Genomic DNA, 25,025 nt, shown 5'->3' with positions numbered 1-25,025 from the left:
AAATTCACTTGATATTTGAAGAACACACACACACACACACACACACACACACACACACACACACACACACACGTACACACACAAACCTCTGTGGCATTCAATTCCACATTCTGACTCACCCGCAAGGATGAAAATATAACCTGCTGTAGCGAGCAATGGGTCAGCTGTTAAAGGGGATTCCATAATAAAACCCTGACGGAAACATTGGCTGAAAATCATTCTGAATGGAAAAAAAAATACTCAGCTTATCAACAAGTAGGCCACTAGATAAAATGTTGTGCCAGAGGCTCTGACACACACACACACACACACACACACACACACACACACACACACGCACGCACGCACATACACACACTAGGTCACACATGTTGTAGTTTGCGGTAAAAACAATCCAGTACCACATTAAAACCTGATTTGAACTTCACTCCCTTGATAGCTGTGTGTGTGTTTTTTGTCATACCGTCATGTTCTGAGCGCCGGTGACAACGTGTCCGTCCTCTTGGTAGTGTGTTTCTGTGTAATGGCTGGCAAAGAGACCTCTGAAAAAGGACACACAAAAAAAAGGAAGAACATTTTTTGACAAGTGTGCAGAAAAGCTTTCTTGGATGTTTACAAGTAGACTGCTTGTAAGGATTTAAGGGATAACATTTTGCGTCTTCATGAGCCATCCTTCATGATTAGAACATGTTCTATTGAGAATAAGCACAAATCTCTGCAGAGGTAATTATTTAGTGTGTGTGGGTTTCAACTCCTCTAGCCACTAGCAGATGGACATAAGGAGCCCCACCCTGAGCGCTGGCCAAGGAGCTGCAGGAACTATTACAGCTGCATCACGTGGATGTCAGCCGGGATGATCTCACATGTGCACATGACGTGATGCAGGACAAAAATATGAGCTTTTCATATTCATCATGTCCCAAGGCGACATAATACAATAGAACTAGTGATGTCACCCGTGGACGTTATTAGTTGTAGCATGTCACTTGATGTGCCAAATGTGCTGTCATATATGACATTGACAAAATGACTACACGTTAGCCTTTTGGCCTTTACGTCATCACATTAGTCCAGATTGGAAAAATGATTACATATATGGAAAACATCCATCAAGGCCTTTAATTTGATATGTGGCTTGATGGGGTTTGCCGCTATGTGATTGTTTTTTTAAACTTTGACCTATGCGAGCTCAGTAAGGATAAGGTCAACGGCTACCAAAAACTGCAAAGTGGCTACTTCCTAACTATAAGTGCACCAAATTTGGAGATGATTGGACAAAAAACGTCTTTAAAAAACTGTATATAGAGATTTTTTTGTCATTTCACATGCAAAAATATCTAAAACCAATGAACATACATATGGCGTTTTGTGTTACGATATTTCGTGGTTGCAAACACGCTCCCACACATTCACTAAAAACCCAATTGTGGTCTGTAAAAACAAGACTCGCTCAGGAAGTAGTAACAGCGAAGGAATACGCGCCACGCGCAGCACAACAAGATTCAAGACATTCAAGACATTCAAGATTCAAGAGTTTTATTGTCATGTGCATGGTAAAACAGCAGTTATACTATGCAATGAAAATCTTATTCTGTCCATTCTCCCAAGAAAAGAAAGAAAACACAAGAAAGAATAAGAACATAAGAAACATAAATACCAATAAATTAAGCAACAACAACAGAAGAGACATTAATACAAATAAATAATACAAAATAAATAAATAAATAAATAAGTGCTATGAGTGTGTGCGTGTGTTGCGTGCGGCGTGTGTGAGTGCTTCGTTGAGAAGCCTGATGGCCTGTGGGTAAAAGCTGTTCGCTAGTCTTGTGGTCCTGGACTTCAAACTCCTGTAGCGTCTGCCTGACGGTAGGAGTGTGAATAATGAGTGTTGTGGATGTGTGCTGTCCTTGATGAGGTTGTGTGTTGTGCGTAGGACTCTAGATTTATAAATGTCTTGCAGTGAGGGGAGGGCTGCCCCAACAATGTTCTGTGAGGTCTTGATCACCCGCTGGAGTGCCTTCCTATCACGTGTTGTACAGTTACCGTACCAAACAGTGATGGAGGCGGTAAGGACACTTTCGATGGGGCATCTGTAGAAGCAACTCAGGATTTTGGTGGACATGCCAAATTTCCTCAGCCTTCTCAGGAAGTACAGTCTCCTTTGGGACTTCTTCATAATTTGTTGGGTGTTGTGAGACCAGGTGAGGTCCTCGCTGATGTGTGTGCCAAGGAACTTGAAGGTTTTCACCCTCTCGACCTCAGTCTCACCAATAAACAGGGGTCTATGCGGCTCCTTTTCCCTTGTTCTTGGGTCGATGATCATCTCTTTAGTCTTATCTGTATTGAGAAGGAGATTGTTATCGCGACACCAAGCTATGAGGTCCGCCACCTCTCTTCTGTATGATGTTTCAACACCACCAGTGATCAGGCCGATGACTGTAGTGTCATCCGCAAATTTAATGATGCTGGTGTTGTTCTGGGAGTCCACGCAATCGTAGGTGAAGAGCGTGCAGAGGAGCGGACTCAGCACACACCCCTGTGGGGTCCCAGTGCTCACAATTCTTGAGCTGGATGTGCGATTGTGGACTCTGACTGACTGGGGCCTGCCTGTTAGAAAGTTAAACACCCAGTTACAGAGGGAGGGTGACAGGCCAAGTGTGAGGAGCTTATTTGTGAGTTTGTGGGGGCTGACTGTATTAAAAGCAGAGCTATAGTCTATAAATAGCATTCTGACGTATGTGTCCTGGCCCTGTAGGTGAGAAAGGGCTGTGTGGATGGCAGTGTTGACTGCATCATCCGTGGACCGGTTCTGGCGATATGCAAACTGTAGAGGGTCCACAGTTGCCGCCGGGATGCTCTTTTTGATGTGGGTCATGACTATTCTTTCAAAGCACTTCATAACAATAGGAGTGAGTGCTATAGGGCGATAGTCATTCAAGCAGGTCACGTTGCTCTTCTTGGGTACGGGCACTATGGTGGTGGACTTAAAGCAGGTCGGTACAGATGCTTGTGCAAGCGACAGGTTAAATATGTCAGCAAGCACATCAGCTAGCTCTGATGAGCAAACCCGAAGTGCACGTCCTGAGATGTTGTCTGGGCCTGCTGCTTTTCGTGGGTTTGTTTTGTTCAGAACCCTGCGCACATCAGCTGATGTCACCATGAGAGGTGAGTCCTGTGTGCTCCCCAAGTCCAGCCACCCTCTCTGCTCATCAGGAGTGTCAAAGCGGGCATAGAACTCATTCAGCTCATCAGGAAGTGTGGTTTGGCTGGACGTGGCTACGCTACTCCGCTGTCGATAGTCTGTGATGTGCTGGAGCCCCGCCCACATGCGCCGAGGGTCTGAGGTGGAATAGTAGCCCTCCAGCTTCTGTCTGTACTGTCTTTTGGCCTCTCGTATGGACCTCCTCAGGTCATATCTGGCCTTTTTGGAGTCATCAGCGGTGCCCATGACAAATGCAGTCGAACGAGCACGTAGCTTAGCCCTTACATCACAGTTCATCCACTGTTTTTGGTTAGGGTATTTTCTGTAATACTTGGTGGTGGTAACAGTCTCTATGCATGTGCTAATGTAGCCAGTAACAGCAGAAGCATATTCATCCAAATCAACAGTACAATCTTCCCTCCCCGCTGCAGTTTTAAACACATCCCAGTTTGTGCAGTCAAAGCAGTCCTGAAGTACTTGATCAGTTTCTTCATTCCACACTTTAACTGCTGTACTTACAGGGGGGGCTTGTTTAAGAAGTTGTCTGTATGTTGGATAAAGGAATATAGAGATGTGGTCAGCCTTTCCAAAGTGGGGTCTTGGAACAGCCTTCAAAGCACCTTTCATGTTGCTGTAGACTTGGTCCAGGATGTTATTTTCCCTTGTGGGAAAGCTCACATGCTGGTAATATTTGGGGAGGACAGTCCTGAGGTTACAGTGGTTGAAATCGCCAGATATAATGAATGCAGCGTCTGGGTGTTTGGTCTCGTGTTTATCAATGATGTGATGTGATGTGAAAGAATGCAGGGTGTGCCTCGTGCTAGGCAGAAGAACACGGTGTGTGCTTGCTCAGTGTACAACATCGCGTATCAGTTAACTTTTTACACTTCATTATGTCTCCCAAGCGGCAGTGCGCCAAAGAAAAGGAAAGCCATCACCATGGATGTAAAAACGGACATCATAAAAAGCTCAGAAAGAGGAGAAATGGCCACCAATATCGGGCGCTCGACTGTGGCAACCATCTTCAAGGGTACGTAGTGGCATTATTTGGTCCTGCTGTGTCCCATGTGACGTCAGCTTCCTTCATTCCTCTATGTGCAAGGGACCTACAAGACATTGAACTCCAGAGAAGAAGCCCTCGTTGCAGAAAAGAAAGGTAAGAAAGGTCTATATTATCTTGCAGCTGCAAAGACAGAATCTGAAAAGAGCAAGGAGGAGGCATAATCTAGAAAAAAGGAGGGACGGACAGTGTGGGAGAGGGTTTGCTGACTAAAAGACATCACTTTGGGCATTATGATCACTTACCACTGTGGGGACAAAATGTGTGCAATTTTAAACGTGGCTTTATTAGGGCTGGCCAATGTGGACCAAAAGTAATTTCCCGATATAGTTAAGTTGAATATCGATATACGATATACAGTACATCCCGATATATTTTCCGCAAAGTGAGTTTAGACAAAGTCAAAGCCAAATATGCGTGTCAAGTAGTTTTATTAAAATAACTTTTTTATATTTTAAAGCTTCATGCAAGATGAACATTGAAAAAATCGTATCTAAAAATAGCCGCTAAAATAAAGTAGACCAGTCTCTTTTTGAAATAAATATAGAAAAAGTAAAATATAATCTTTTTTATAACAAACCTTTTAGCTATGCTCAAATCCTCAGGTGATAACAAAAGCACAAAAGAACAAAATATGAAGGAGTGCCCGGTTTAAGAGGTAATGTTTAAATGTCAGCAACTCAAAAACACTTTCAATTGAACAGAAGTATTTTTTAGGTACACATTTTTAGAAGACACAAGTCGTTATTTTGCGCCAGGAACATCAACCTGTCAACTGCATCAGGCTTAGCAACTGTCTGACTTCCTTGTACATTTGTGGTAGAGCTTGTCGTGCTAAATATTTGTGACTGCGAAGCTCGCTGGACATCGCGAGTCCATCGTTTTCAGCAGGTTTTTAAAGTGTTTTTCCACTGTTGCAACGACAGGAGGAGTTGTGCAGCCAGAACGCAGCTTCACACATTCCTCATATTGGAGTTTGTGCCAAGTTTTAAGGTGGTGAAAAAGATTTCTTTAATGTTCTGAATCCGAAGTACCTCCAAATTACTGAGCTACGGCGGATTATTAAGGCCACATTATGACTAATTCTTCCACCGCAGACAATGTCGCGTCCTCCATTTTCATCAAAGACTAAGTTGCCGGGGTTCTGCTCCACGCATCCTCCCTCCTCCTGCTTGAACGGGGCGGGGCAGAAGCTCACACACAGTGCAGCGTGATGACTGAGATGCTAAGAGTTGCAGTGCGTCTGTGTAGGCTCTCAGTCGTACAGGAGTTGTCCATCGAGGAAAAGGCTTCTTGAGACGTCATCTGTACTTCTGTGTAGAAGGTGTCGGACGTTTCGCTCCTCATCCGAAGAGCTTCGTCAGCAAACTAATAAGTGCTGGTAGCTTAGGCCTTAAATACAGTAAGAGTGGGCGGAATTGGTGTGCCAACACCCTCCTCCTATTGGTTCCTAAAGGAGAGGAGTGGTAGTCCCTTATGTAGCGGGGGTCTCCGAAAAACTCCAGAGGATCTTATGGCAACACAAAATTCCTACCTATTTCAAACCAGTAAATACCCTGAGACAAAAATTAGTGCATCCTAAAGACAAGGCTCCAAACCAGAAACAGAGCAATGTGGTCTATTCCATCCACTGTAAAGATGAGGAATGCAAAGAGCACTACATTGGGGAAACTAAGCAAATGCTCCAAAAAAGGCTTTATCAACATCGCAGGGACAATGCTAGTGGTCCTCAATCAGCAGTACATCTACACCTGAAAGCTACCAATCACTCTTTTCAGGACAGCGAGGTAAAGATTTTGGCCAAAGAAAACAGATGGTTTGAAAGAGGAGTAAAGGAAGCTATTTTTGTCAAACAACAGAACCCATCTTTGAATCGGAATGGTGGTTTGAGGTTTAATTTGGACCCTGTGTTCAGCAGGTTACTGAGACCAAAACCCACAGCTCTTAGTCTTGCAAATGAGGTGAAGGCAGGGCCGAGCCAGAACAATAGATGCTAACAAGCCAGTATCAGAGTCGTTCATACCCAATTCAGGGAGTGACACTTCCCTTTTATCGTAAGTGTGAATAACAGGATAGGATTATACCACTGCTCCGCCCAGGCTTAGTGTAACGAACCAATAGGAGGAGGGTGTTGGCACACCAATTCCGCCCACTCTTACTGTATTTAAGGCCTAAGCTACCAGCACTTATTAGTTTGCTGACGAAGCTCTTCGGATGAGGAGCGAAACGTCCGACACCTTCTACACAGAAGTACAGATGACGTCTCAAGAAGCCTTTTCCTCGATAAGAGTTGCAGTGCAAATCCAGTCGATATCCATATGAACGATATGGTTGTTTTTGATATCTCGCTTAAAAGAAATATCAATATATTAATAATACCAATATATCGCCCAGCCGTAGGCTTTATCCTTCCAGACTAGCCTGGGACAATATTTTAAGAAGGTAAAAACGCCTGCAAGACTAAATGCAATTTGAACACAAGCTCACATGGCACATCCTATGTGCACAGTATGTACAGTGGTTTATATTCATGTATTCTTTTCTAAGTGTGTCAATCTTTAAAATATTTATTTATTAATGTTTTTATCAATAATTGAATATACAAGATATATTATAATGTAATAATATCATACATGACCGCCATGAGGGCAAGTGAGGATGTGTTTTTCGGCACTCGATATTGGATTAGTGGCGGCACGTGAGCCGTAATTCCCAGTGAATACTCCCGTGCGACTGTACAGGCGACATGACTGGGAAAGCCAGCTTAGGCCACGATGATGCATCGTGTATTAACGTGACATGTTAAAAGCCGCCTCTCGTCAACAACTTGGCAAGATTAACATTGCGTAGGTTTGACGACGTGTGTCCACCGACTGTTTTCCCTCCCCAAAGTCTTTTTCTGTGAGCGCATCCATCAACACCCCGTGAGCTCTCAATTTCGATCACAATACTCATAAATGAATCTAGTGTGCCTCCATGCTTACTGACGTTACATTTTGAAGTGAAAAGTCTGTTTTGTCTTTGCGGTGCTGAGCTCCTCTAATTGCTCGACTCAGTGATAATCGATTCGGAGGCAGTGTTGTGAGTCTCCAGACACAGCGTCTAATTAAGGATGCGCTAATGGCCGCACAGGTTAATTGTGATGAATGAGCTGCTCCTTAATGGCTAGAAGAAAGGAAAATAAATGGCCCTCAAAATTATCCCGTTTGTTTATTCGGGGCCTCACAAACAATCGATCAGCGTGAACTCATAAAGCCTCATAAAACAATGTTGTAGGTAATTTATGTGCATACAAATGGTCCAGAGGAAAATGTATTTGCAAGCTATCAAACGCCTGTGAGCTCCAATTTGTAGGCCATTTTTGCCAGACAGAAATCTGAAGAGAGTCATTTCCGGAAAAGGCACACAACACCTAAATAAATTGGGGATTATTTGAGAAGCACTGGCTTAAGGTGTTGTGAATCACTACTCTAGCAGGGGCTTTCACTGAAAAAACATGTCTCTGTGTACAAGTATGTAGCGTATGTGCTGGTTTATCTCCAGCAGTATCATATAAATGTCACTCACCCCAAACATTACAAATACAGCAATGTACTGCGTATGCACTGTTGTTATTCTTTTCCCGACCTTTCCACCTCCAATCCACCGTATCTGTCGCTCTCTCCCATTCCTTGACATAATTGGTTTGCGGGCCACCACGACCGTGTGCGAACAACCCAGCAGCGATATACAGTATACGGCCGTCACAATGCAGGCATGCCGCTGACAAGGATGCAGCAGAAAACTCATTACAGACTCCTTTGTGAGCCCAAAACCCCATAAAAGCGACCATATCTGAAATGACATCATAAACACAAAAAAGTCACCAAGGATAGGATTATTTGATGAATGTTTGTCACAAGCTGCGTCCTCCATATCCAAGGAGGTTGAGAGCGGTCTCATTTACATTTTGGAACATGTAATAATTCACCATCACATAAGCCCTCCAGTGTGAAAAACCACTGACAAGAAGCGTGGCTCCTCGCTTCCTTTGAAGACTAACTGCTAACCTCAGTGATTTTGTTTTAATCGCTTCTCGCCCCCCCTCCCCTCCCCCAGTGGAACCCAAAGCCTTCCTACAAGTGGAGCTGCTGGAGGCCACACTTTGGAAGGCGACGACATACTACTGCGGAAGACAAGTCCTATTCTATTTCCACATGTGGCCGTGTTCCAAAAGATTCTACACACGGCTCAGTGTCACCCCCTCGCTTTCCACGGCCATATCAAAAGAGCTAAATCATTTGGACAGTCGAGTGCACGACTGCACGTCTTCTGCCCTTGTTTAAAAGACTCCCTTCATTTTTGCCTTTTATTTGTTCTAACAAAATATTGATATTGTGGCCCCCCTTTGCCAACTACCTTAGCTCCTCATACTTTATTTATTTACTCAACAGCAGAGAGGACCAGACGTCAATAGTTAGGGCATTTTATGTACAGCTCAAATAATTCTACATATTTTTTCCATGAATAAATGAAACTGTTTGACTGAATGCTATACGGTCACTTCGTGCTTTAAATTTCGCAGCGTCACGCTATCACAGTTTTCAAAAAAATTACTTTTTATGGTTGAATATGGCCTATTATTAGTCAAAAAAGTCCAAAAGCATTTTCAAAGCATAAAAATGGCTAAATGAACTAAAATATTTTTTCCCCAAATAGTTACTTGTTTAAAAATTAACCTGCAACAAAGTTGGAATTTGAGCCTTTTTAAAAAAAACAACACATTTTTAAAGCAATAATATGCAATAATGTTACATATTTTTCATAATTTTGCTGTGTTAAAATAAGATATAATTAAGCCTTTATTTGTAAAACAATTTTCAAAAAAGTTCAACAATTGATTTCCCTGAGAGAACATGGCCAACCAATTAATAAAATGCTATCTAATCTAGCTCTAATATATGGATATTTTTTTCATCATGTTTGACAAAATATAACAATGATTGATTAAAATAAGATATAATGTAACATAAAAATGTAAATAATAGGTCTGTTATGTAGCTAGGCAGGCTAGACAGAGGCACACTGGGGCCTGGGCGAAACTATTCTAACTATTATCTAACTATTGAAGGTGCGTAGCTTGCCTGAGTAAAATGTGTAAATATTAAAAAAAAAAAAAAAAAAAAACAGTCACCGTCATTTTCCATATATCTGGAAAGACGATCGACCGTGGGACTGTTTGCCATCACCAGTGGCAGACTTGTAAAGCAGATCAATGAAAAAGTGGAGTAAAATTTGCCAATATAAACGTGCAAACAAACTGACTGTCTGGCTGGCTGGCTAATGGGCTGAACCTATTCAAATATTGACAAAGCAAAGCAAATACAGCTCTTAATGAGCAACAATGGCTGTCACAAAAAGAACAGCATGTTTACTTTGAGATGTTTCGCCGACATGTGGATGAGGGCATTTCCATGAACATACAAATATATATTTTTATTATGATGTGTTTTTCTGTGAATGACCCTGAGGAATAAAATGTTCAGGCCCGCGAGATAGTCAACAAAAAAGAATCATTGTATACACTGAGCCACTGAAGGTACTGTATGTGCCTTTAAAGCGCCTTCCGTCCGCTATACAAAAACAGTACCATCCTCAAAGGCATTGGAACTGAATAGTCCCGATGATTAAAATACATCAAAAAATAAGTACAAGTGCAAAAGCAAGGATTAAAGTCTATGCATTGTGCTCAAAATGCTTTGAAAGACACGCAAGCGGTTCAGGAAAAGAATAGTTAGCTTGTGCCGCGTACGCCCTTAAAAGGAAAAGTTGAATGTGCATTACCTTCTGTCACGACCACAGTATGCGGTGCTAAATGAGCCCCTGGCATTGTTATCCTCCACATTGCTGCGTTACAGCTTCATGGCTGCACATCAGACACTTTGTGAAGGTGGGATTTCATTCAACACACGAGCACAGAATATTCGTGAATACTGATGCTGTGAAGTCACAAAAGCACAATTTATCAGCAAAGAACAGCAATCCCTTTATAGAATACGCAGATAACATGAACCAGCACTGTAGAAAAGACACACTCACTGGACACTTCATTAGGTATCAATCATTTTATTCCGCACAAGAAAGAAGTAGGCTGAGTTGCATGCTTTAATATGACAGAGAGCACCCAGCTATGCTTCCCCCCACCCCTCCACGCCATTAAACACTTCTGCTGATCTGCACCGAGGTTCCCAAAAGATAACAGCATAGAATCTGTTGGTCTTCGCCCCATTTACCTCGTCGAAGATGGAGGCGATGATAGCATGAAGCTGATGCTATGGGTGAACCATCCATAACCAATGCTAATGCGGCGTAACGTGAGCCATAATGGCTGCTGGCTCACGTGGAGGTGATATGGTGATATACCTTGCAAGTACAGTCAAATAAAAAACAACCGCTATTTTAACTTCTTCACATAATGCATTTCGTCCCAGCAAAGCATTTCATTCTTTCAAAGCATTTCAAAGCTGATTCATTCAGCTGCCTCTGTCCACCAGAGGGAGCCAGAGGAGCCTCTCGCCTCTGGGTTGACCAGCTCAGTTTTTTCATAGCTAATGATTGGCTCCTGTCAAATAAGGAGCTACCTGGTCCTAACGGACTCGTGCGAGCCACAAAATGCCATTTTATGACGTGGACATGTGCGGCTTATTGTCCGGTGCGGCTTATATAGTGTATGTACAAGTAGGTTTTTCCTCTCCGAATTTAGTGGGTGCGGCTTAAGCACCGGTGCGTCTTATACACCGGAAATTTGTTTGTGTTTGTGATGTTTAGACGGACAGTATAGTGTGTTTTTTGACACACATGTGATCTGCACCATGAAATGAATCTGGATTTCATCTCCCCAGGAGGGTTGAGGGACACTATGGAGGCTAGCCAACCACCAGGGAGTCTGTTGAACTAGAATATTTCTTATTTCTCATGTTTTTACTCGATGTGTGCCACATGCAACTATATATAAAAAAAAAACAAGAAATGCGAGTCTCGCTATTTCTTATCACATTAAAAGTCTTACATCACGCTTTTATGGAAAAAGGGTTTGCTGGGCTGGAGTCTAAAAGTGCAAGCTGTTTTAACCAGTCATCTCCCAAGACAAATAGCACACTAATGGCTGTATCCTGTCACAAACTAACACATGAACGCACACTTCACATGTGCATTTTATTATTATCTGCCTGCAGAAAGGTAATACAATGCCTCTCATGGCGATAAATGATGCTCAGGATGATATTATGCACCATCAACATCCGGAGAGCACACTCTGCCACCTCCCAAAACATCACTGCAGGTAATGGATGTTGGACTCAGAAACACACACCCCACACAGGTCAGCCAAAGGTGTTTCAAGAGAGGCTCATTTATAAGTTTTTACACACTTTCTCTAGTGCTCTTAACTCATTCAATATGAAAGAAATCTTTATACATTTTTATACACCCAATAACGCCCAATCTCAAAGACGTATTTGTACGTCTTTTAAATTTTTTTGCGCAAGAGAGGCAAAAAGATGTTATGACGCATCTGCAGACTGAAAGAAGTACCTTTCGAGCAGTTTTAAGCCATAAAAACGGCCACAAGGTGGCAGAAGAGAAGTGCATTTGATAAGAGCTCGGTGTGGATGGTTTGCATGTAAAAACACACCGAACAAAAGAAGGACACGGAAGAGCGTGGAGGAGTGTAGCATGCAGAAGGTTATTGTCATTGTAGGGAAATTTGAACTCATGCACACGCACAGTTTAATTACCAACGTGAAAACTGTAAACAGTTCCTGGTGTTATATTTGCAGATAAATTGTTATTTTGATGTAAAACAACCCTTTTTTGTGTTGTTTGTGTTGTGGTATCGTTGGTTAGATATATGAGCTGTCACAAAAGCAAAAAAATTGTCTCAAAGTGAAAGTTATGCTTGAAATGTATCTTTCCACAAAAAGCTGGTTTTCTCCATGTTTTAGTCGGGAACTGATATTTTCCTGAAACAAACCTATGTTCTACTGCTGATTACTAAAGAATGAAAAATGGTCGAAACAAACTTTTTTTTTCTGATGAAAGATGAGAGTCTAATGTTTCTTTTGGTAGGTTCCATATTTATATAACCATAGAAAACAATATTCTGTGTGCCTTGAAAGATCAGTCAAAATAGTCTTAAATATCCGGTGCTGGAGGGTTTGTCTTTTGAAAAACAGCTGGGATTGAATGAGTTCCTCTAGGCTGAAAATGAATGTATGGATGGAATACATCAAATTTGCTTCAATGTGCATATTTGTGACTAATAATATGCCATATTCAGCCATGAATTCAACCAGCATTATTTATTCATTAATATATTTTTGAAAAACTGTGATAGGGACGACTGCTTTGTTAAAAAAAAAAACTGTGTTAGTGAGCATTCATTCATCCATCTCCCAGGTGTGGCAAATCAAGATGCTCATTGCACAGCATGAGCATTGCACAGGTGGCCACAATAAAAGGCCACTCCAAGATGTGCAGTTTAACTGTGTTGGGATTAGAATGTGTACTGCGTAGGCGAGTCACTTCACGCATGTCACATCGAGCTGCAAAACAGTGCAAGCATGCAATGATCCTTTCTCATCTGTCATACTGCATTCCATCTTGGTCACCAGCTTCCCCAACCACATGAACACCCGTCATCTCAATATACAAGCGGGCAATAAAAATCATGGACCGGAAACCAACGAGATGGCACCACTGCCGCATTTTAAGAAATCACAACTCTTTTACTTTTGAAAATGTTATGAATTTTAGTACTCTTAAACTGCTTATAAATGTCTAAATAATCAGGTGTCCGTTGTTTTCTACATTGGCCACTAGGCGTCAGAGCTCTCACAGAGCGACCATACGAGCCTCCAGCGGTGGTGATTGCCGTGTCCCATGATGCAAGACTTCATTTTGTCAGTCTATTCTTTTTGTAAAGGGGGCACAGTTTTGGAACTTTCTACCACCTCATTTAAAATGAGAGACTAACAGTAATGATCTTAACAAGAGCCTTAAACAATGGTGAAAATCAAAACAACAGTGCTCACATGAATAGTTTTAACTGGTTCATTGCTTGAGCATGTTGCCTTTGCTTTTTCACTGACAAATGCATTTCTTTTGAAAAACTGTTATTGTACATTGCATTTTCTTTTTCTAACCTTCTTTTACTCTTGTTCCTTTTAATGTTTTACAATTTCCTGTGGACAATCGTTACAAATTAGCAAACAAAAACAACAAAACAAAACAAAACATTCAAAATGCATCTGGTTTGTCCAATGTAATGGTGATTTCCGCATCAAATAAGCACTAAATCAAATGAAGCGATAGCTGCTTTAGCCATTTTGTCCTGAGCGGTCAAATCTCTACAGCTCAAATATAAGACAACATGTTCTTCCAACTTTCTTTTTACATACTTTCTGCCCTATATCCGGGTCAATCCGGTATATAAAAGGTTAAGGGCATTTGAATTTAGATAGTCCACTGTAGATGTATCTCTATAATCAGTAGCAAGTATAGTACCAAAAACTCTTTAATGTCTTCCCTCTCCCTCAACCCGCGCATCATTTTGCATTTAGGCATGAACAAATTGTGACAGGCGGAAGAAAATGCCTTGGCATCCGCAACACCGTCAGCAGGGACACGGAACCAAATTACAACACGCTCGTTTTGGCATCAAACGGAAGCCATCACTGTCCCAACACCCAAGGTTGCGTGGCGAGCGCTTGGCTAGAACTGGGAAGAAACAGCTGGAGATAAGAAAAAGCTCAAACTGGGTCTATCTACTCAGCAGCTAGCTCATCTTCTTCCCCTTTGAAAGCACACAGAGGATGTTGCTATGGGGATTTCAGTCACAAACATAATGCTGTTGTTGCAGTGTTGCCATGTGTTTCAGAAGGACTCTTTCCTCTTGTCTCTTCCTGCCGCAGAAGAATGAAAGGAAATGTTCTCATTGGGAAGCGAACAAGGTTTTCTGCACATGGCTGCTCGGGAGCGCGAACAAATGAGTTGTGTTAAGAAAAAAGGACGAGAGGCGGATAATGGTGGCTCATAATGGCTGGGAGAGTTGTAGCGTAATGAGCTAATAATATATCAGATCTACATCGTATCATTTCTGTGGTTCATATGTATCACGCTCCCAGCAGGAAGACAAGTCACATGCTAACAGTTTAGAAGGCTTTTGCACAGAAACGTATGCACTGTATTCAAAAACTGAAAAAATATATCATGGCCTTACCGCTTACAGTGGTTTTGTGTCAAAATGCCTTGAAGCTTGTACATATTGATGTTATTGTGTGGCTAACTTCTTGTTACACTTGCATGACAAAATGCTACTTAAAATATGACCTGTACAGCTGATAAATTATTTAGGAGGGCGGTATGTTGTTCTGCTAAATTCACCCCACAGCAATAAGAGTTTTTTTTTTTAACCAATCTTGTGGCTGTTGGACAATTTCCAGCAAGCGATGCTCTTATTTGCTCAGCTCAAAAGGTCATACGGAACTATGATGAGACCGAAAGGTCAGGATTAGAGCCAATCATTTGGCATGGGTAGTGTCACAAGTGTGAGTCGCATGCAGCCCCGCAGTGCTGAACATTCACCACAGACTGGTGTGAACAAAATAATAAATACAAGCCAGGAGGAATAACCAGCAGAAATATTCTTACTGACAACGTGCGTGAGCCAGTGGGCGGGCAGGCGGCAAGAAAATACGCACTTAACACTCTGGTAGGATAAAACTGCGTACATCTGCTGTCGTCATCAGTTCCGTTTCAGGACTAGGTGGATCAATCCCCGAAATTTGCTTGTGACGAGACAAAGCGAGGTCAGAGACTACGTGTGCAGATGTGGCCGCACGTATCAAGAGGACACATCTGGCCTGGCGGCGAGTGGAGCGGATGGGAATGGCGGCATACACCAGGACCTCAAAGCTGGTGACGGATGACTCACAGCTCACAGGTCGCAGGAAGAATCGGAGGGCAAGGAGGCTCGATCGAAGGAAGTGGATTTGCGAGGTGTGGGCAGGGAGACTATGAAGAGAGTTTATTTTTAAAACTGGTTAATGGGTCCTACTGAACACGACTGTGTAAAAAAAAAAAAAGTCATTCATTTTGTCTGTCAGGGAAAATTTCACCTTACACTTTCAAGGAAAATTAGCAATATGTCAGCTTTGGCTATACAAGACATACAGTATACTGCTTTAAAACCTAGAAGAAAGATGTATGTGGATATGAAAATGTGCTTCTCATTTACAATTAGAGGCACTACTACTTGACAGGTTTGGTTAAAACATATGATCTGATAGTCTAGTTTGTTTGGACCCCTGCCTGGTGAGGTGTTCTGGGCATGCTCAGCCGGGTGAAGGCTCCGGGGCAGACCGAGGACACGCTGGAGGGATTATGTCTCACAGCTGGCTTGGGAACGCCATGGTGTCCTCAGGGTGGAAATGGAAGAGGTGGCCGGGGACTAGGAAGTCTGGGCTTCCCTACTGAGACTACTGTCCCTGTGACCTGGACCCGGATAAGGGGAGGAAAATGGATGGATGGATGGATGGTAGGTTGTTTGATGGAAAAAAACTGTTAACAGAACAGTGGTGCACACCCAACTAGATAGCAACACTATACATATCTTAGAGTCATGATTATATAACAATCAGGACAATTGCCCAATCGATCTATCTATCTATCTAACTATCTATCTATCTATCTATCTATCTATCTATAGGAGGTTGTTGTAGCCACTTAGCTATTGCTAAAGAGTTGTTGCTTGTGGTTGAGAGTAAACTGACTGATGTCACGTACCTCGACTCCTGTCTTGTTGTGAATCGCATCTCCACATTTGGTGACCCTGGACATGGGTAAAAATGACGACTGACAAGAGAGACAATGAGACCGTGCCGGCGCCGCTACAAGCTAATGAGTTAGCTAACGTCGGTGCTATCTGCGGCACACCCATGCCCGTGGTTTCAACTTATCAAGCCCAGGTGAGCCGATATTATCGGACATCCCTAGTGACAACGCATACCCATGCAGGAACAATGCACATCTCACGTACTGCTGTCCTGTGCTAGACGTAAACAGTACTTGACATGGTATAAATAAGTTGTGTGGGAGTGTGGTCATTTCGTGCCGATGTGCACCATTTTCGTTCACGAATTGCGTGCCAAGTGTGTAAGTTATGCATCAACAGAATGCAAACATTTCGCAAACTAGTCTTCATGCTTTTCAGGCGTGCCATAAATAAATAAAGAAATAAATGACACGCATTGCCACGGCAAATTGCGAGACAATGTGGAGGCAAAATGCATGCAAGTGTAAACGCCGCTTAAGTCTGTAAAATTTGAGCAAGATTGGTTGAAAAATATGGCACGGGCGGGGGCGCAGGCGGGACCTGGCAAGTACATTGACCAGAAGTCATTGACCATTTCTTTAATGATGATAAAAAATTGTTGCATGCTTGCACGTCTTCCAAAGCGTTGCAGCCACAAATGTAATTTACAGTCAAAACGTGAACTTTGAATGTATATATTCATTTGAAAAACTCGTTGCGACATCGCAGCTGGCAAGCATTATTGTTTTGAAAGTTCATCAGCAACATCAGGTTGTGTTTTTGTGCTATGCTTGTTACTCGGCAACTTTTGTTGTCAAAAACGTCAAATGAGTGAAATATTGCAGCTCCACTCCCTGTGAATAAGAACCACTGGCAGAACACGAGGCATGAGTCAGCGATGGCATCATACTATGGAGACTGTAACATTTCCTCGCCTGTGCACGCTCTTCTCGTCTTCCCTCCCCCCAGTGTTTATGTACATACTGCCATATTTATGAACTCCGCGTGATCCCCACCCCTCACCATTGACTGTTATTCTGGGCCGTCTGGAGGGGGGTGATGAGAACAGAGAAAGAGGAGAGAACGAGCACGTTCTCAGAGTTATTCTCTGCCTTCTTCTCTATCAGCTTTCATCTCACAGAAAGTGAACTTTGAAAAGGGCAAAACCACTGGGGGACATATTATTTTCTCCCTCCTTGAATATACTATATCATCGTCTATACTTGCATAGGCAGCGGGGGAGTGCACATTCATCTGTTTGTGATTAATAAATAAATGTTTCCTCTCCTCTGTCCCCTTTTGCTCGCAATGACCACCACAACCAAGACAAATTACATTTCAAACTCACTCATTTTTCTCCAGCAGCAGGACCAGCTGCTCACCTTCCACGAGTACCAGCAGCCGCAGTGACGGAGGATAACCCTGAAACATGAAAAAAAAAAAATGGGGGATGGTGTTCATGTCAGCTATACTCCCTGTTTACGTGTCACACTTCACCTCTGGTTCGCACAAAGCAGGATGTGAAGAGGCACAATAGAGCTGGAGGGAGAGGAAGACAGCTTCCGCATCCTTCCCAATAAAATACACCACGTGGACAAAAGAATTGGGACATGAGCCCAGCTGCAAAATGGAAGAACAGGTGGTCCCCGGCAAAAATTCTCCAAAATATCTTGTTAAGCTAAATTCCTCAGGTCAAAGTCTAGGCCACACCCCTTGAGGTATGTCCCAAGACTTTTGTCCATATAGCACATGTACTTTAGATTCAATATGCAGTATGCACAGACACACCAACGATGTGCGCCTGACTAAATTCCCTTATGTAGGATGCGGCTGTCTTTGATGGTGCTGATCCAAATTAGACCTTGGCTGAGGTCTACAGACTGCCATTGTGGTGATGTGATAAATATCATGGTTCTTACCCCTGGGGACAGTTGGCTGAGTGGCCGCGTGTGCCGGCCCGTCAGCAGCAGTGGTACGGTGGTCCCGTAGCGTTGTGGTTGAGCTGCCTGGCCTTGATGTTCAGCCTTGGCAGAGACCCTTCCTGCAAAAAAAACAAAAAAAAAACAGTATGAGAACACATGACCTCGACATGAGCGATGACTTTTGAACACATGGTACAAATTGGGAGCAGGCACACGGGTCTGGGAAAAATCATCACCATCACCATCATGCGTGATATCACACAGGACTTACTGGAAATCAAACAGGGTTAACCGTTGGTATGTTGACTTTTTCTTTGGCTTTTCTTTGGATGTTTATTGTCATTGCACACAGTGCTCCACTTCCATTTCTAGCAACATTAAGACATGTTGAAAGGTAAATGTTCCAAATCTAAGAGGTATAAAAATACTCTAAATATTACAGTCATAAAAAAGGAATCCTACTTTGCAGAAATGCAGTTATCATGGTCGGGTCTGGAACTGATTAATCACGACACGGGGGATTACTGTATACACCGCATGCAACACACTTCTTATCGGAGTTCAGACACATTTTTGTGTGTGTCTCTTAAGAGTAATTACCTTCTTTTTACACTTGCGTGAGAATTAAGAATGTTAAAATGAAAGAGGAGCATCTGCAGTTAGCATTCGGCATCGATCCTTTGTCTTTAAAGTTCCACTTGAATGTTTTATTGTTTTTTCACGTGTTACAGTTTAGGGCGGTTAACTTATTTTTACAATTGCGTGTGTGAAAAGAATGTTAAAACGCAAGAGGCGCCTGTGAGACTTTGCATCCGGCCTTCATTTGTATTTAAAAACTCAGGTTAAGTGCTTTACTTTTTTCTCATGTTGCTATTAACACTTGGGTAACGTGCTTTAACACTTGCGTGACAATTTAAATTGTTAAATTGCGACAGCGACATGTGTGACTTTGCACTACCCCTTCATCCTAGGTCTTTAAAAATATTTGTTTTTTACGTGTAATTATTAACAGCAGTTAACTTCTTTTTACGCTTGCATGACAGTGTAAAAATGCCCACAGCCCTCATAGGATGACATTTTTACTCAGTTCGCATCAGAGTGTTTTGTGGCTACAAATCTCATTACCATTACCACGCTTAAATTAGCACATAGTTACAGCAGAATTATTAAAATAAGCTCCAAAGATGGTCCCTTTGCGCAAACAGTATGGGATGTATATAGCCAGCATATGATGAAATGCATTCAAACGAATCAGTGTCTTCAGGCGAAATGCGGGAACCGCATTCCCTCTTCTCTCACTAACAACCGCGGCGGTCGCGCTTCAGGCAAAGCCCGGCGAATGTTCCAGAGCCAATAAGGAAGACGAGCAAAGGGTGAGAACTGGGGGGAGGGGGGTGTTCAAGGTTTCACAGCAAAGCCTCCACACGCCTCACGCCACGGCCCGTTTGCTAAATCCGCCGGGATGCGAGCGTAAAGCATCTGTGGGAATGTGTGTGGGGCACACGGGGAGTTCACTAGTACACTGATACACGCCGTGTTTACTCTGCTGGTGATGTATTCATTCAGATCCACTGTGTTTTTAAATAAAGTCTGTCGCCCTCTTTGACGATAAAATCCCGCAATGACTCTTTGGACATAATTACACACGTCTATCCACTTGAAACGGTCCGCAACAGCCCTCAGTGCACGTTCATCCTTAAAACAAGTGCATTAAATACTAGCATTTGAACATTTCAGTTACTTTGGACATGGAGCAGTGTGACTCAAACAAAGGCTGCGGTTTGAAGGCTAATAAAAAAGGAAGCAATAAAGGGAAAGACTTTAATTGATGTCCCTCTGAATTCTCTTGGAACTTCCTCACCCATGATTGTGTTAATGGAATTACAGTGGACGCGATGAAGTGGAACGCACCTAAAGACGTATAATTTAGCAAATTTCAATGAGTCACAATCGAGCTCGGTTCAGTGGGCATCAAAGCATGAGCTTCGTTGTAGATGATGAAGACGCGGCTTGGAGAAACGCCGCGTACCGGCGCTCTAGAGGCAGATGGAGGTGGCCCCGCGTCAAACAGAAGCACGGTCGTAGCACGAGCCTGGCAACCAGGCTAAAGGCTAGACTGTCACTCCGATTCCATGTGTTCTGTTGATCATCTTACATCAGTCATTTGCGATGAGTACCTATCTGGGGTGTCACGAGAGCTTTCACTAAATCTTGCAAGAATAAAACATGACGAGATTTGTCATTCAGAAAAAAACTGTCTTACGATAAATTAATACTTTCATGACACAATAAATGAAAATGAACTCAATATTTTTTTTTCCATCCATCCATCCATCTTCTACCACTTATCCGTGGTCGGGTCGCGGGGGCAGCATCCTAAGCAGAGAAGCCCAAACTTCCCTCTCCCCGGCCAATTTGTCGAGCTCCCCCGGCAGATCCCGAGGCGTTCCAAGGCTAGTTGAGAGACAGTGTCTCCAACGTGTCCTGGGTCTCCCCCGAGGCCTTCGATCCATCGAACGTGCCCTGAACACCTCCTCAGGGAGGCACTGTATTTGTTTGCAGAGTAGACCTGTCACTTGGTACCGTATCGAATGTTGCATACCAAAAAAAAATCTGATTACACATAAATGTACCGTTACACCCCTAGTCGACTCCCTCCTATCTAATTTCCCAAGTGACAACACGGTAATTAGTGGAGAAGTTGAGAAGGTGTTAATCCCAGCTGCTGTGGGACCCCCAGACCCCTCGCTGAACCATTGCAAAAACATGGAATCATCTTTAAGGTGAAGGGTTCACTGGGAAAAATACTGACAGGAGGATCCTGGTGATGGAGATTCCCACTTTTATCACAAGGGAGTCAATTCCAGTCTCCAGATTTTGGCCTGATGCGAATTTAAAGGGGGATTACGGGATTAGTGGGAATTTATTACACGTGTTGGGTCACCTCCCAGTTGAGGCAGTGGGGACAAACGCCCGACAATGTCATGTTTTTTTTTTTTTAGGTCATTCTAAAAAAAGCGCATTTCAAGATTTTCATGCATATTCCTTAAGACGCACATATATTTATGTCTCTTGTGATTTCGTCAAAGTGAAAGGAGAACTTGCACACCAACGTAGACATAAACAGAAGGATACTGAAAAGGTCACCAACTGCTTCAGGAAAGTCAAATTTATTCCCAGTTTTTTCACAGATCTGCACCGAAATGTACTAGGTTACTTTATAACTCACAAACTAAATAAATAACTGTGCAACACCACTATTTTGTGCAGTTCTGCTAACCAACTAATTGATCAAAAGACACTACTGTCCTAAGTTTCTTGTAAACTGGTTATGTAGTTTTTGTGTAATCCTACTAGCAAACTAACTAGTTGGTCCACAGCTCATCCATCCTTGACTGATGCAGAACTAAGTTTCCTGAAAATCTAAGTAAATAAATGACCAACAGCTATCAAATGGTCTTCCTTGACGGCACCCCGCAACAACGTTTACTGAAAATGTGCTATGTCGTTTTTATGTGGCTAATGAAATAGTCAGTCATGATAACCTTTTTCCTCGGCCCGCATGACACCACAGTAGTTTCCAAAGACCCAGTTATGTTGTTTTCTCGTTTTAAATAAATATGTAGTGTTTTCATAACCCTTCCTGGACACAAATAAAAATTGTACCCTCTGGATGCATGGCCGGGATTGGCCTTTTGCACCTGTCTAAAGGAGATGGAGGAAGTGCAACCACACATCCGTCCATCAAACTCTGCATCAGGACTCAAGATGAATTGTCTGTCTTCCAGCTGTGTCTCCGGTCATGACATCTGTAAAGCATCCTTTACAAGCGGTATAAGCATGCCAGCGGACGTCTAATAACGTCAGCGTATCTATTGCGTCTTCCTCGGGCAAAAAAGGAGGAAGACGCTGAATCACGCTGATAGTCATGATGACCAATGAGGCCTCACAGAGGAAGACAACAAATCAATGCCAGCCTGTCCTCCAAATGTCAAGTGACAAGCCACCCGCGGGCTTTGAAAGACAGACCAGGCTGAGGTTATTTCCTAAATGGTTTTAGCAGACGTTGGTTGTTTTAACCGGATGGCAGCCATTCATCAGCAAGTTACATCCTGGTGAAGAAAAACTGCGCCGCTGAAAAGGTGGACTGCGCTCCCCCGGAGAGCAAGAAGGGAAAATGTCTTTGTTTGGCCAACAGAAGACGTACTAATCTTTCTAATGAATTCTGTCTGACGCTGCAGCCGGACCAGATCAGAGTCACAAATCTAATCCAGGTCATTTGGTCGTCTCGCTAATTATTTATTGAGCTTCCTGGGCTCAAAAGATGAGATCAGACCCCCCCCCAGACAAGTAGTTGATATGCAGAGGAGAGACAGGCAGAGGGGATTTATCACGGATTTAAAAATACATAGGCTTCATTCTTTGCTGTTTTGATTGTCGTGGCCAAAGTGATAACGCTTGATTTAAACACTCCTTGGTGTTTTTCTTTCGTTTTAATGTGTTCAACAGGCTAGTAATGAAAGATTATTTTTATTTCTACAAGGGGTAGGGAACTACGTTCTTACACAACATGCACGTACAAGGCTTGATTCCTCTGTAATATTTACCGTAGATGCTCAGTTAACGCCTCTATTCAATTCATATAGTCGCCGGGGGTGTGGTCTACAAAAGCAAATAACCACCAAGGTCTCAAATTAGCGCCTGGTCAAAAAACATAAGCAGCTGTGGCTGTAGGCAACTGATGTAGTTTTTCAGGAACTCCACAAGATGGCAGTAGCCACATTTGACGTGTCATGAGTGCTCAGCAATCAGCAGCTTTATCTATCTCTGCATGCGCTTTAAAATTTTGCTACTCAGCTTTTGGTGTTGAACTCGTGTGTTACTGCCGTACTGTTACTTACAATGAACTCATCAGCGACAAAAATGCTGGCAGTTGGCACCTTACCGCCATTACAACATCGGTTCTGTTGCTGCTTTGTTGTACAATATACTTGTTAATAATGACCATGTAGTCAAAGACAGCTACACTTTCCGTTCCACTTTCTCATGCATTCCAAATCATTATTCAAGTTTTAAAAAATTAAGTTGTTAACCATTACGAGTTTTCAAATGTCCAAACGCATGTCCTCTCTGGGGGTTTTAACAGTTCACCGATGTTCAGCCGCATTCGACTAAATTCCCTTGATCGATTAACTGGGAAAGTTAAAGATGGATTAACTCGATGGAGCTCAACTTGTCATAGTTGACGTGTGTTTTTTGTTTAGACGGCAGTCCTGTTGAATCAACAGTGCCTTTGCCTCAGTTGCTTTAACACAAGACAAGCACTTCCACAGAATGTCCTGATTATGTGCTGCATCACTAACTTCAGTATTATTCAGGTGGCCGAGTGCCGGCGGGTGTTGGCAGCATCCTGATACCATGATAAGACTCTGGTGCACATTTGGCTCTTTATCTGGCTGCGTTCCAGGAGTTCATCCATGTTTGGGCTACTGAACTACTAAACTGCACTTAGGCTGGATTTGGGCAAGAGTCCAGCAGCCCAGCTTTGGCTCTCATCACCAATCTGGCAACTATTTCCAACACAGAAGCCCTGCCTGTCATTTGACAACAGCTTGTAAACACACTTGGTCAGTTGGACCTGTCAGTATGATGATGAAGTGCACTTCTACACTGCTGCAGCTGTAATAATAAACATATTCGTACCTTTTTAATACTGATTTTGCATCCGATCCCGTTATATCGTATACCCAAGTTTTCGGGTGTAAATTGGAGGAAAGCCATGACAAACAATTCATAGAGGCGGTGGAGTGGATATCCCGCTGATATCAAAGAGATGCCTCGTGCTGTCCTACTTCATTGTTCACACATACAACTATTTTTACTCACTACATTCATCCTGTGTTGATGTGAAAGTTTTAATCACCCTGCTGGTAAACATTTCTTCAGTGAAACTTTGCAAAAAGTTCCAAAACATAAGCTGAATACATTAAAATCTACATATAGATTGAGTTAATCGTAGAAATAAACACCTCTGAATAGGATGCAGTGCAGTTCTATACCCCTGCAAAGTACAAAGACAATAATAAACATGAAATATTACTTGTCAAACAAAAGTGAGCATTATCTTTGTAAAGACAGAATTTCTTGCACAACTCATGTACTATTACATTGTGAAAGTGTACCAAATGAAGTGGGCAGTTGGAATACTACTTTGGATCAATATGTTATTTTTTCATTCATAATTTGCTGCTTAATGGTCCTGCTAACGTATCAGTTGAAAAAGCAGCCTATTTGTGCCATGTTTAAGTTATGTTCACAGACTTATGACTTGTACATAAAATGAAACGCATAAAAGCATGCATCAAAATGTGAAGTATTGCAGTGGAAAGGTAAACAAAGATTTAAACATGAATATACATCCGTGGCCGTAGTAGTACTGACAATACAAACACGAAAAAGTGAAGGGCTTTGACAGGTATGTTGCTTTCACTTACCCCCCAGAGTGTTGTAAATGTCGCCGTCAACGTTAGCGATAGCCGAGGTCAGGCACCAGATGACAGCGACGAAGACGAGGAACACTAAGTTCTTCCTCCTCCGCCACATTCCCATGGTGGGAACGGATGGAAACTCCCGTAGCCGAACCAAAACCGGAATGGAGACCCGGTCAAGGCAAAGCTGTAGTGAAAAGTGTTGCGGGGAACGTACGGCTTCAACCGCCTGGATTCCAGCGTCAAGTGGCGGGTGGTCACACTTGAGAAGAGGAGGGAAAGTTTTCCTTAGTCCTTTAGATGAATGACATTCAAGTACGGTGTTGGGAATACATGTGTTAGCTTAATGTTTCCTTGTGTTGCTCGTCTGCTGAGGGCATGGCAGTCACGAGGGCAATAAACATTGAATGAAAGGATGTTGGAGTGTGGAGAAGACCCCGAAACACACATTTGGAGACATGTGCGATGGGCACCACGCAGGGTCCTAGCGCCGGCCGGTTAC

The 25,025-nt window shown here is 42.8% G+C and overlaps 1 protein-coding gene across 3 annotated transcripts in view; it reads right to left on the bottom strand.

Moving 5' to 3' along the window:
• adam12b (ADAM metallopeptidase domain 12b) overlaps nt 1-25,004 on the bottom strand; it is a 54,005-nt gene extending 29,001 nt beyond the window's left edge. For 2 of the 3 annotated variants that reach the window (XM_054798899.1, XM_054798901.1), the window contains exons 1-4: nt 24,530-25,004; nt 18,033-18,154; nt 17,462-17,535; nt 464-542 (exon numbers count right to left, since the gene is read on the bottom strand). In XM_054798899.1, coding sequence (XP_054654874.1) covers nt 464-542; nt 17,462-17,535; nt 18,033-18,154; nt 24,530-24,644 — 390 coding nt within the window. In that variant the 5' untranslated portion in view covers nt 24,645-25,004. The remainder of the gene's footprint in view (nt 1-463; nt 543-17,461; nt 17,536-18,032; nt 18,155-24,529) is intronic. The other variant, XM_054798900.1, reaches the window with a different exon arrangement.
• Between the last annotated feature and the right edge of the window lie 21 nt (nt 25,005-25,025).

The sequence above is a fragment of the Dunckerocampus dactyliophorus genome, chromosome 14, assembly GCF_027744805.1.
Source record: "Dunckerocampus dactyliophorus isolate RoL2022-P2 chromosome 14, RoL_Ddac_1.1, whole genome shotgun sequence".
NCBI classification, from domain to species: domain Eukaryota; kingdom Metazoa; phylum Chordata; class Actinopteri; order Syngnathiformes; family Syngnathidae; genus Dunckerocampus; species Dunckerocampus dactyliophorus.
Note: the sequence above shows the minus strand (reverse complement) of the source record. Positions and strands in the feature narration are given on the sequence as shown.